At 38.7% G+C, this 11,931-nt stretch overlaps 1 protein-coding gene across 1 annotated transcript; it reads right to left on the bottom strand.

Annotated features, from left to right (window-relative positions):
* Positions 1–8,084: 8,084 nt before the first annotated feature.
* On the bottom strand, positions 8,085–10,726 carry LOC133745923 (bidirectional sugar transporter SWEET4-like). The gene is made up of 5 exons (XM_062174084.1): positions 10,401–10,726; positions 10,163–10,199; positions 9,178–9,556; positions 8,771–8,890; positions 8,085–8,680 (listed from the first exon to the last, which is right to left on the bottom strand). Exons 1-5 carry the CDS (start codon positions 10,441–10,443, stop codon positions 8,498–8,500), a joined length of 762 nt encoding a protein of 253 aa, XP_062030068.1. The 5' UTR covers positions 10,444–10,726; the 3' UTR covers positions 8,085–8,497.
* Positions 10,727–11,931: the final 1,205 nt, after the last annotated feature.

The following is an 11,931-nucleotide window of genomic DNA, read 5'->3' as shown; positions in this document are numbered from 1 at the left end:
CGCTGCAACACCCTGGTTAAAACATGGCTATTGGGGTCGACGTCAAAGGAAATTTTTGTAAGTGTCATCCCCTGCAAGGACGCTTGACTTATGTGGCTTGAGTTATAAGAACGATTTTCTCATGTGAATGTCGTTCAACTTTTTCACATAGAGAATGAGATTAATGATTGTGAACAAGGTAACATGACTGTGAGTTCATACCTTACTAAACTCAAGAGTCTATAGGATGAACAAGATGTGCTTTGCGAGATCCCTGCTTGTAGCTGTGGAACAACCAAAGAGATCAAACCAAATTTAGAGACCCAGAAAACAATGAAGTTCCTCATGGGTCTGAACGATTCTAATGCTACGATTCGCAGCAACACCCTTCTGCTGGATCCATTGTTGGGGGTGAACAAGGCATATTCACTAGTCCTTCACCATGAAAAGCAGGCAGAGGTCTCGAACGAGAAGGCCTTGGCACAACCAGAAGCTGTTGTCTTCGCTGTGAAGAAAACGAATTGTGAATTCAATTCAGAAGAAGGTGACACCAAGTGTGGGAAGTGTCATAAAACAAACCATAGCACCAAGAATTGTCGTGCACATCTCAAGTGCACCTTTTGCAACTGGAAAGGACACACATATGAATTTTGCCGCAAGAGAAAAGTTGCAGCTGAAGGAGCACAAAATCGCTCCAAAGGGAATCATGTTATGTCTTACATGCCTGACAAATAGGAGGTTGCATCCAACTTCCCTTTTTCTCAAGAAGAATGCAAACAGATTCTGAACATGCTGAACAAAAATAAGGTTTCCACAACTAATCAAGTTGGTAATACTTCAAACCATGAAAAGCTATCAGGTAAAGCCTTTTCTTTTACTCAAAATGGCAAGGAGAATATTTGGATATTGGACAGTGGTGCTAGTGACCACATTGTTTGTAGTCCTTCCCTCTTACCAATTCGAAACCAGTTGACAATCGTCTTGTCCAATTGCCGAATGGTTCATCGGCTAAGGTCACTCATGTTGGAAAAGTTATTTTCTCTCCCAATTTCACCCTCCATAATGTCTTGTGTGTACCATTCTTTTACTTAAATTTGATTTCCATCAGTAAGTTAGCATTTGACTCTTTCTACATCACAATCTTTCTCAGTCAATTTTGTGTCACATACGACATACGATCGGGGAAGATGATTAGGACGCGAATTGAGCGGGAGGGACTCTACTACCTCGACCAAACAAAGAAAAGAACATGTAATTTTGTTCGTACCCAAAACTATGATATTTGGCATAAACGCCTTGGACACCCTTCCAGCAAAGTATCTATGTTATTTCCATTTTCTAAAAATAAATCTTGTGATACAGACAAGTGTTTAATTTTCCCTTTGGCCAAACAAACCAGATTGTCTTTTTCCTTAAGTTCTATTTCCAGTGAGTCATGTTTTAAGTTTATACATGTTGATATTTGGGGTGGTTATCATGAACCTTCACTTTCTGGTGCAAAATTTTTTCTCACCATAGTCGATGACTATACTAGGAGTACATGGGTATATTTGATGAAACACAAATCAAAAACACGAGACCTCTAGTCAATTTCATTCACATGGTTGAAAATCAATTCAATACCAAGGTCAAAATTGTGCATAGTGATAATGGTCCTGAGTTCAAACCTTAAAAAATTTATGCCACTAAAGAGATCATTCATCAATCTAGTTGCGTCAACACACCCCAACAAAATGGTGTTGTTGAACGCAAGTATAGACACTTACTCAATGTCGCACGCGCTTTGCTTTTTCAATCTGGTCTTCCAAAATGTTTTTAGGGGGATGCAATCCTTACATTAGTCTATCTCATGAACCTCACACCCACCCACAACTCTTCTCAATGGTAAGACACCATTTGAAAAGTTATTTCAAAAGGAGCCCAACTATTCCCATTTACGAGTATTCGGTTGTTTGTGTTTTGTATCCACACGTACATGCTATTAAACCTACCAAATTTGATCCTCGATCGTGCGACTCGTTGTATTTTTCTTAGCTACCCTCATGGTCAGAAAGGGTATAGAGTGTTTGATCTCACACTCCAAAAGGTTTTTGTCTCTCGAGATGTCCTTTTCTTTGAAGACAACTTCCCATTTCAATCCATCAATAATTCCGCTGCACCTACACCTCAACCAAATGTTTTGCCCTTATCTTTTGATATGGACTCATTCTCCACGTCCAATTCTCAAGTTCAAAACTTGGATGACTCTCCAACTAATCATTCTGAGCCAACATCTTCATTTCCAATTAAAAATTTTGAGCCAACATCTCCATCTCCAATTGCTAATTTTGAGTCGACACCTTCATCTCCTACACCAACACCATCACCATCACCCGATGTCACTCTATCAAATCCTACACCAATTCCACTAGATATTCCCATACCAGCCATCGACACATCACCACCACCACCTAGACCGTCCACACGACCCACCAAGAATCCCACATTTTTACAGGACTTTCACATCGAGGCAGCCCTTCCGTCAAGGTCCGTACCATCATCTTCAATGAACATGGTCACACCATCAGGTACTACTCACTCTCTTTCCCATGTTTTGTCATATGATTGCCTTTCCCATAGTCACAAAGCTTTTACCACACAACTTACCCTCCCGAAAGAACCAAACAGTTTTCATTAGGCAGTTCAAGATCCAAAATGGTGAGACGCCACTACAACAAAAGTTCTCATTTCCGACGAAAATTTCCGACAGCACAGAATTGCCCTTGCAAAAAAACTCTTTTTTCGACCACAAAAAATGGTCGTCGGAAATGTTCTGTCAAAATATATTTTATTTTCAAGGGACAATATGCTGTAGGAAAAGAGTTCCAATTTCGTCGGAAAAACAAAAAAATTGGCGGGACCTTTTGGCGCCAGTATTATTTTTGACAAGATTTTGTGTCGTCAGTAATGATAGACCTATTTCCGAGAGGCAATTGACTTTGTCGGAAATGATTTCTTAATTTCGAGGGCAACAAAGTACCCTCAGTAATGAACAAAATATTTCCGACGGCTAGTGACCCTTGGAAATATTTCTCTAAATTGTATTATTTTTATAACAATATTATGTCAAACCACGTGGTGTGGTGTGTTGGTCGAGCTGCCTAGTCTGGAACCCCCAGGTATAGAGTTCGAATCCCAGCTCCATCCCGTGGCCAGCAGATTTGAGGGACCTGGGTTAGTTAAAACACCCAATGGTTCGTGCGTCTGCGGTGCAGTGATTAGTCTGGCTATGCTGGGATACACTGCATGGATGTGTGTGTTGGTTCTATTGACGTCTTCCACTCAAAAAAAAAAAAAAAAACAATATTATGTCAAAGAGGAGAATTGAACATAGGATCTCTAACTTTCAAAATTAATTTTACCATTTTCCCACAGGTTAATTGATGAGTATATTATTAGTTTATTAGAATTAGGGCTGCTACTTGGTTTGGTAATTACCAAATCGACCGAATACCAACCGATGTTTTAAGTTTGGTAAACCGACTTTTTGGTAATCGAGACCGATAAAATCGAAATCAAAAATTACCGAAAAAGTTGGTTTGGTTTTGGTAAATACCTAATCTACCGATTATCTAAATATTAGCTTTATATACTATGATTTTCAATACACATACATGTATATTAAGAAATAAACATAAAAATTTTCATAATAGTATGAACATTACTACATATACTACATTAATAGTACATGTATTTTAAGTAACCTAGTCAAAGATGGTTAAATAACCTAATTTTATTGAAAATGACTCAAACTTGATGTCATATATACAAAAGATGCTATTATTAGGAGATGAGTACAAAGTTTACGATTATAAAATTGAAGAACCTAGTTTTGTTCGTTCTAATTTTAATTACAAAGAATTAGTTGTTCTAAAGTTGGTAATACTGAAAACCGAAATACTGAATTTGGTAGTTATGATTAAAAACCGAAAATTTTGGTTGGTGATTGGTAGCTCAATTTTGAAACCGAAAGCTTTGATTTTGAAGTTGGTAATACCTATAACCGATTCGAACTGACCGAGTGACAGCCCTAATTAGAATTGATGCATATAAACAAAACAATTTTATTATATATTGGTTATAAGGTAAGATCGGATAAATCTCATAATATATATATATGTATATATATATATATATATATACATATACATATTATATATATCAGATCCTATTCAGAGCGGAGCTCCGCTTTGAAATTAACGTGTGAAGTTTGAGTTTTAGGTCACTTTTCGGTCGCATATCCACATCTCGACCGTTCAGTTTTTAGGTACTACTGTATAGATCATCTCTGCAAATTTTCAGCCAAATTGATGATCGTTAAGGTATCTAACTCGCTTAAACCAATGGACGGACTGAATTTGTCAACCTGAACTGTACTAGCTTTAAAGTAGTTATCAATGCCTTAACGATCATCAATTTGACTGAAAATTTGCAGAGATGATCTATACACTAGTACCTAAAAAATGAACGGTCAAGATGTGGATATGCGACCGAAAAGTGACCGAAAACTCGAACTTCACACGTTAATTTCAAAGCGGAGCTCCGCTCTGGATAAAATCTGTTATATATATATATATATATAACAGATTTTATCCATAATACGTATGTGTTTTGAATTTATATAAGACTTGATCGATCGATCATGCTAATTGGGAGGTTCCGCCCTAACCCAATATATTATTAGTTGCAAAAGTAGATAAGAGATCATCTATGGTAAATCATGATTATGCTAATTAGGAGATTCCGCGCTAACTGGGATGCTAACTAGGAGATTCTGCATATTTAGATAAGAGATCATGCTAACTGGGAGATTTCACCCTAAAACCCTAAACCTTAATAGTAAATCATGATTATGACTACATTAACAATCATCAATTGTGCTGGAAACTTGTATAAGTGATCTACTCATGAAGACCTAAAATTGAATAGTGGAGATGTTGATATATGTAATTGAAAAGTGGGTCTCACATGCAAGAGATCTCTTAAAATGGCCAAAGAAAATATCTGTTAGTGGAAGACTCCTACACACACACAATTCATTGTTGATCGATCATGTGTGCTTGTCCACACACACACTATACTGTTACATAGTACTATTCATTATCGATCACATACATACTACATATATAGTACGACTGTCCCTCCACACATATATGTATTTGTATACAGTAGACATTGATCGATCATATATAATTATATAGAATAGCTAGACGAGAAAAAATAGAATACTAGCAAATACATTTTTTTTTGGGTCCTTGACCCAAAGCACCAAACTTAGCCCACCCCCAGCAACAAATTTTTATTCCTACTCACCCAATTTCAAATAAAATGTCAATTTTGCCCTTAAGATAATTAATAAACCACAGCCTGCCACTCTCATCTCTCTCTCTCTCCTCTCTCCTCCGCGTCGTTCTCTCTCTCCTCTCTCTCGTCAGTGCCGTCGTCGACGTCGAAGCTCAATCCGAGGCCACCAGAATCCATCTCTCTCTCTCCTCTCTCTCGTTAGCGCCATCGTCGAGGCTCAACCCGAGGCCACCGGAATTCGTCTCTCTCTCTCGTTAGTGCCGTCGTCGAGGCTCAATCTGAGGCCACCGGAATCCCTCCGTCGTCGTGCAGCACGGTTTCGACCCAGACAGCAACTCCGACGTGCAACCCAAATTTCGATTCCAGTTTCTGAGTTCGACATGCAGTAGCGACTCCGACGCCGACTCCAACGATGACAGCCGGGAACCACTGACCTGGGTCTCTGACAGTGCAGGTCTACAACCGGCAAAGAAGAAGAAGATAAGGGAAACCAGATCAGCAACAGAGGTCGAGCTCCGATTTGCTCCGATTTGGTGGTTTGAATTGATTTCATTCTCTCTCTTTCCCTGCAATTTCACTAATAAATAATGGACGGCTGTAGATCTTAGAGACTGATTCACCCAGATGGACTCTGTGCCTTCCACATCAACCCATCTATCCTTTGAAACTTGAAATGAACCTAGAATTGCTTCGACTTCTCATAATATATATATATATATATATATATATATATATATATATATATATATATATATATTTATATATTGACATATGAGTAGGGTAAATTAATTTCTTGTGATGCCTCTTTTCATGATGAATTCAAAGCTACAATATATATTATTGGGGGGCAATAGACGTCTATTGGAGGGCAATAGACGTTTTGAATTGATGCAATCTCTTTGTTTTTTTTTTTCTGTAATCAAAGTTTTATTTGTCTAAATTTAGGGAGATTAATTCCCATTCTGGCGACTGAAAGTCCTATTGGGGGGCAATAAGCGTCTATTGAGGGGCAATACATGGCTGATAGTCGTCTATTGGGAGGCAATAAACGTCTATTAGGGTGCAATAGACCAAAAGTTCTATTGGGGGCAATACATGGTTGATAGACGTCTATTGGGGGGCAATAGAGGTCTATTATTACCCCTTATTGGTAGGCAATAGATGTCTATTGGGGTAATAAACATTTCCGGTGAGGTTTTTTGAAAGGTCCGATGGGCGGCGGCCGGTAACCGGAATCCGGCGAAAGTTGGCCGGATTCCCGTGACCGGTGACGGGCTCCGGCGAAGTCTCCTATAGTTTCTCTCTCTTTCATTTTCCCTCTCTCTCTCTCTAAGTAACAAAGGGTTGAGGGGTAAAATGGTATTAAAAAAAAATTAAAAACAAAAAAAAAATCTTAATGGGGTATTAGGGAAGACTCCCTTATAGTGTATTGGGTAAGAGGGAATTAAAAAAAATTAATGGGGTAAGTGGGAAAAAAATCCCTAGAAATGGGGTAAATGGACAAAAACCTTTTAAAAAAAAAAGGCTAACAAGTACATATTTATATATCAAGAATGTTATGAAATATTTTTCATTGGACGATCTTATATTATAATAAAGATATTGATCTACATAGTCCGACATATATCAATACATATGCATTTATATATAAGTTCCATGAAAATTGATTTTTTTTTTTTATTTATTTAAAAAAAACACTTCCCGCCTAGGGAGGAAAAAATTTCCCTCCTATGGAGTAGATCGATTTTCTCCCGCCTATGCATTTATACATACCCTAATAAGGAGTCTTATCTCACCCAAAAAAGGAAAGACTCCTTATTTCTCCTCATGTTTAGTTCGACTAAATAATTAAAAAAATAAAACTTCCTTTGCTACGCACTTGTTTCTCAAACCCTAAAAGCTTATGTTTCTTCCTCCTCTCTCATACGGCAATGAGAATTGAGTTGAAAAGTTGAGAAGCTTCTTGATTGATTGGGTGATGATTAAAGGTTTGTCCATCTCTCCTTTCTCTCTATTAGTTTTCTTTATTTATTTAATTTTTACTGCATGGGTTAAGGTTAGGGTCACTATACGCTGCTACAAAGCCGTCTCTTTGATAGTCATCCAAGAAGTCTTCGATTGACGCTGGTGGTAGTGACTGCAGGTTCTCCGGCTCTTGCTGTATGTAATTCACGGGAGAGTTGAAAACCCTCCGGAGTGGACTTCGTCCCTTTCCTTTGCTGTTGTCCGATCCCTGCTGAAAGCTCCGAGCGGAGGTGAACCAAAGCGAGGAGGAGAGCAGCCCGATCAATAGTAAGTCATCAACAATGTGGCAGCAATATGCTCAAGGTCAACGGAGTTAGGTCAATCAGATTGGATGGATCCAATCACTACCATTAGAGCGCAGAAAGCTTACATTTGTCACAGTTCATATCCTAAGAAGATAAAGTCAACCGTCTAGTCAACACCTCGTGTAGTGACATAATACAAGGGGGAACGAGAAATTGCAAGAGTAGACAGATGTTTAATATTTGAAAAATTGCAACTTTGTAGTGGAAGAAAATTTAGGTAGAAGAGGCCTTTAGTTAGTGCTAAAAATCATATTTCATGGAGATTTCCTCATGAACTAAGTCAAAATTGATAAATTCCTTTGTCTCAGTTTGGTTGATTTCCCAGTTCATCTATTTGGATGCAAACTTTATCCAAAGTTGATGAAGTTTCTAGCTTCGGCAATTTAAAAGGGAAAAGAATAAAGCTCATATAGCTGAAAGATAAATGAGCAATAGTAGAAGCCTTTGGATCTTGTTTTATTCAAAACCAAATGTTATTTGGTCACACTCGTGCATTTCATATAGCTGCAAATTTGAAAAGGCTTGTGCCTTGATCATAAGTACAACGTCACCACTTTGTAGGCAAACATTGCCACTAGGGTGAACATAAGAGCTTGTATTTAACGATCGCATCGTAAATCACATCTCTCATAAAGGTAACAACACACATCTAGTACAGATGCGTATCGCTTATGCAAAGATACAACCCACAGTACGATTACCAAATGCGATAGATGTAACATTACTCCATCGTCCTCCGATGAATGCTGGGAAAAGGAAAAACGACTCTTAATTAGAACTTCTAGCTAGTTGTTCGGCGGTCCAATGATTGGATGCCAGAGATGGCGGAGTTCATCTTGTTAATGTTATGCGTGGCTATTCTGATTAGTATGGCTGCCTATCTTTTTGGGTTCATCATCTATAGTCACCTCTGACAAGTTCACCTCCCTGCCTTTCCTTTCTGCTATCTGTCGCTGAGTCGACTTGTAGTATGTGGCATACAGAAGCAGCTGAGCTAAACCAAAAACTGTGCCCAGCCCGTTAGGAATCTGAGACCAAGCAACAATATTTGAGCTTATGTACTATGTGAGTATATGTTATCAAGAATTAGAGGTTTAGTATGAGGTTGAGATCTTTACAGTGATGAAGGGGTCAAAGCGGATGAGAGCATATGCAGTCCAGGCAAGACCATTCGCAAAGGAAGCAAACGAGAGGAAAAATGGCATGTACTCCACACTTTTTGTAGTGATCACCATTTTCTGTCACCAAAGAGTAGCATTATGAAAAATTAAACATATAGATGAGAATAAAAATTAATAAGCATAGTTTGTATAGATGTACTATTTTGTTAGATAATCTAACATGTTATGTTATCGGACTATCAATTTGAATTATAGACTATAAGTTTTATAACATGCGTTTATATTGTATATACGCATGGGTCTTAATATGTAATCTTCTTTAAGAATGGGGTAACAAATCATACAGTGAGATAGATACTAATTTGCATGAAGGATTCTAATTAGGGGTAATTAATCTTAATTACCATGACGGTCAATGGTGCAGCATACATCATGATGTTGAAGGCAATGCATATGATGCCCACAATCAAGGACCTCTTGGTATGCGTGTGAGCCAAAGTGAGAACCAGAGCGGTAAGAACACCAAGGAATATGATCTCCACAGCCACCACCAGAACCACCACAAGCCTCTTTTTCTTGTCGGAATAAATGAGGAAGAGGATGATGTAGACGACCTCGATGACCATACCCGACCCGTTTATGGTCCACACCAGAGTGCTATCCGGGTGCACGATGGGTAACCCATACAAGGTCCACACCATGCAGTTGACTAGGGTTGCAAGGTATGGGACTGGTGAGTATTGCTCCACTGACCCTTTCTTCCATATTCGAACAAAAGTTGGACTGCACCATAATTGATCATTGTAATTTTTGACAAAATATTCATTAATAGAAAGAAAAAAAAACAACTTCATTAGTGGACATTATCAATCATGTTATAGTAAAAAAATTATGTTGTAGTCTCTAATTAAGGTAACTTCATTATTAGTGGTAAAAGTGCTCTTTAGTTGCATAAATTCCAATCTACTCTTCATTGGCATATATCAGTAAAATTTCCCTTCCAACTCTACTTATAGGAAATAACAACTTAAGGTACTTTTGTTAAAAGCTTAACGCCTTTACATAAGCTAAATGCCTTTCTAGTGTAAGAGGACATGTGTGCATATGCCCCCGTGCCTCTTCTATATATGCTCCAGTTATGTACTTTTTAGTAATTAATACTATATGGACATGAAATATTAACATAAATTTCAATTTAAAGTATATCTCATTCACATGTATACATGACAATGATGTCCAGACATTTTGAACATCATTTATTTTTGTGTTTTGCTGGGGAATATCATGCCATCTACCCTTTACTAGAAAAAAAAAAAAAAAAAAAGTGTGTACCTTATTATTAATCATATTCAGTTTTTCAAAATTAAGGAAAGAGGTGGAAAAGCTTACACCGGCGACAAGAACAAAAAGAACGAGATGAGGTTTCCTGGAACCAAAAAGCAGAAGAAAAAAGTAAGCAAAACAGCCCACATGATCGATCTCCATTTCCAGATCAAGAAACGCATTTCTACATACATAAGATTAACGAAACCTAAAGGAACAAATTTCTTAATCACTAGATATCATCGTTAATATAAGAAGATTAATTCCAGAAGGGTAATACAAACCAAAATACTCTTAACCATACCTATAATACCAACCACAGTCCGAGCAGCATCTGCAGAAACCATGGCTGTGAGCCTGTGATGACCGACTAACTAAAGAAGAAGACGAAGATGGGAGAAGAAGCAACAGATCGAAACGAGGCTGAAGAAAAATGGACAAGGGAAACAAGAGAGAGAAAGAAGAGAGAGTTGGTTGGGTGTTAAAAGAGAAAGAGGAAGGAAAATGAGGAGGGTAGGACTAGATGCACGTTCGGTGAGGGTTCTGTGTCTGTGATTTGAAACGTACTAATTTGGACTCTTGCAAACCCTTTGTTGTTGTTAGGTCATTTGCATGGTGGCATGTATTGGACATGGAACTTATATATATAGGGGTATAGCTCCGAAACGCAATGGAAAAGATCGAATATCAATTTGGATCAGAGAGAGAGAGAGAGAGAGAGAGAGCTACCTCGCTTCAAGATTCTCAAAACTCTCCTTCAGGCACTCGGGACTCTCAGAAAGTGATTGCACATTTTAAGTTTTCTTTTTGAAAGGACAAATTTTAAGTTTTCATTGGCATGAATTTTACTCGCTTACTCAGGTTATTTATAAAAACCTATTGGAGCATTACTGCCACTTTCACCCACTTCGAATCCAAGTTTGGCGTTGTGCTGCATTATTTTCCATATCTAATTGATTGGTTATTAGTGCTTTAACTGTGAAATCCATGCTTTTAACTCACTAATTAGGGGAATTATTATGTGGTCCTGGACTACCACGTGGTGGTCCAAGTCAATAACATCACTCTAATTTCGTGGGGACCATGCAGGGGAGGTGAATCCGAAAAAATAAAAGATAAATGAAATTAAAAGACCAATAAGAAATAATTTTGCCAAAACTGCTCCACAAATATCGGAGGAAAAACTTGACGCATCTAGGGTTTGCTGGGTTGCTCGTCTGGCGGCGTCCCTGTGCCTACGCGGGCCTTTGGCTTTGGCGGGGTAAGGTGGCTGCTGCCTGACGGGTTTGGGCTATTCTCCAATGTGTTATGGTAGGTGTAGGTAAGGAGTTTGTGATCAGTTTTTCTTCTTTTTGGATGGCAGCGGCAGCAAATCCGATTGGAACACGAACCATGGGTTGGATCGTGTTGGCATTCGATCGGGGATGGAGTTCTCTACAGTGGCTGTGTAGGTGGTTTGGGGCATCCTCTAATGGATCTTCGGTGGAGGTTGGGTGGCGATGTGCAGGTGGAGAGGGTTGGTGGCAGAGGTGGTTCGGGGCCGATCTGGGTTGGTGGTATAAGACTCAAGGTCGGGCGTCTTTGGGCGGTTGGCAAGGCTGGGGTTGCTGGGTGAGTGGTGAGTTGGTGGTGCGCGAAGGAATTGGTGGAAGGGATGCTGCAGTTGCTTACATATCTCCGGCAGTGAGAATTTCTGGTTTGCTGTTGGTGGCTTCAATGGGAAGTAAAGTTGATTGCATTAGTGTCTTTTCGGTTATTTTTTGGATTTTCTTTGTTGGTTTTTTAGGTCTGATAATAAGTCCCTACTCACTTGAGCTAGGGTTTGGGAGTCTTGT

The sequence above is a fragment of the Rosa rugosa genome, chromosome 4 (assembly GCF_958449725.1).
Source record: "Rosa rugosa chromosome 4, drRosRugo1.1, whole genome shotgun sequence".
NCBI classification, from domain to species: Eukaryota; Viridiplantae; Streptophyta; class Magnoliopsida; order Rosales; family Rosaceae; genus Rosa; species Rosa rugosa.
This window is presented reverse-complemented; position numbering and strand designations above follow the sequence as displayed.

Bases quoted from the DNA above. Each gene is read 5' to 3' on its own strand.
- LOC133745923 (XM_062174084.1), bottom strand. From the start codon at position 10,443: ATGGTTTCTGCAGATGCTGCTCGGACTGTGGTTGGTATTATAG. The intron at 8,891-9,177 runs GTAATTAAGATT...CTTTGGTGACAG, and splicing joins CTGCACCATTGACCGTCATG to AAAATGGTGATCACTACAAA. The intron at 8,681-8,770 runs GTAAAGATCTCA...GCTTGGTCTCAG, and splicing joins GCTTTGACCCCTTCATCACT to ATTCCTAACGGGCTGGGCAC.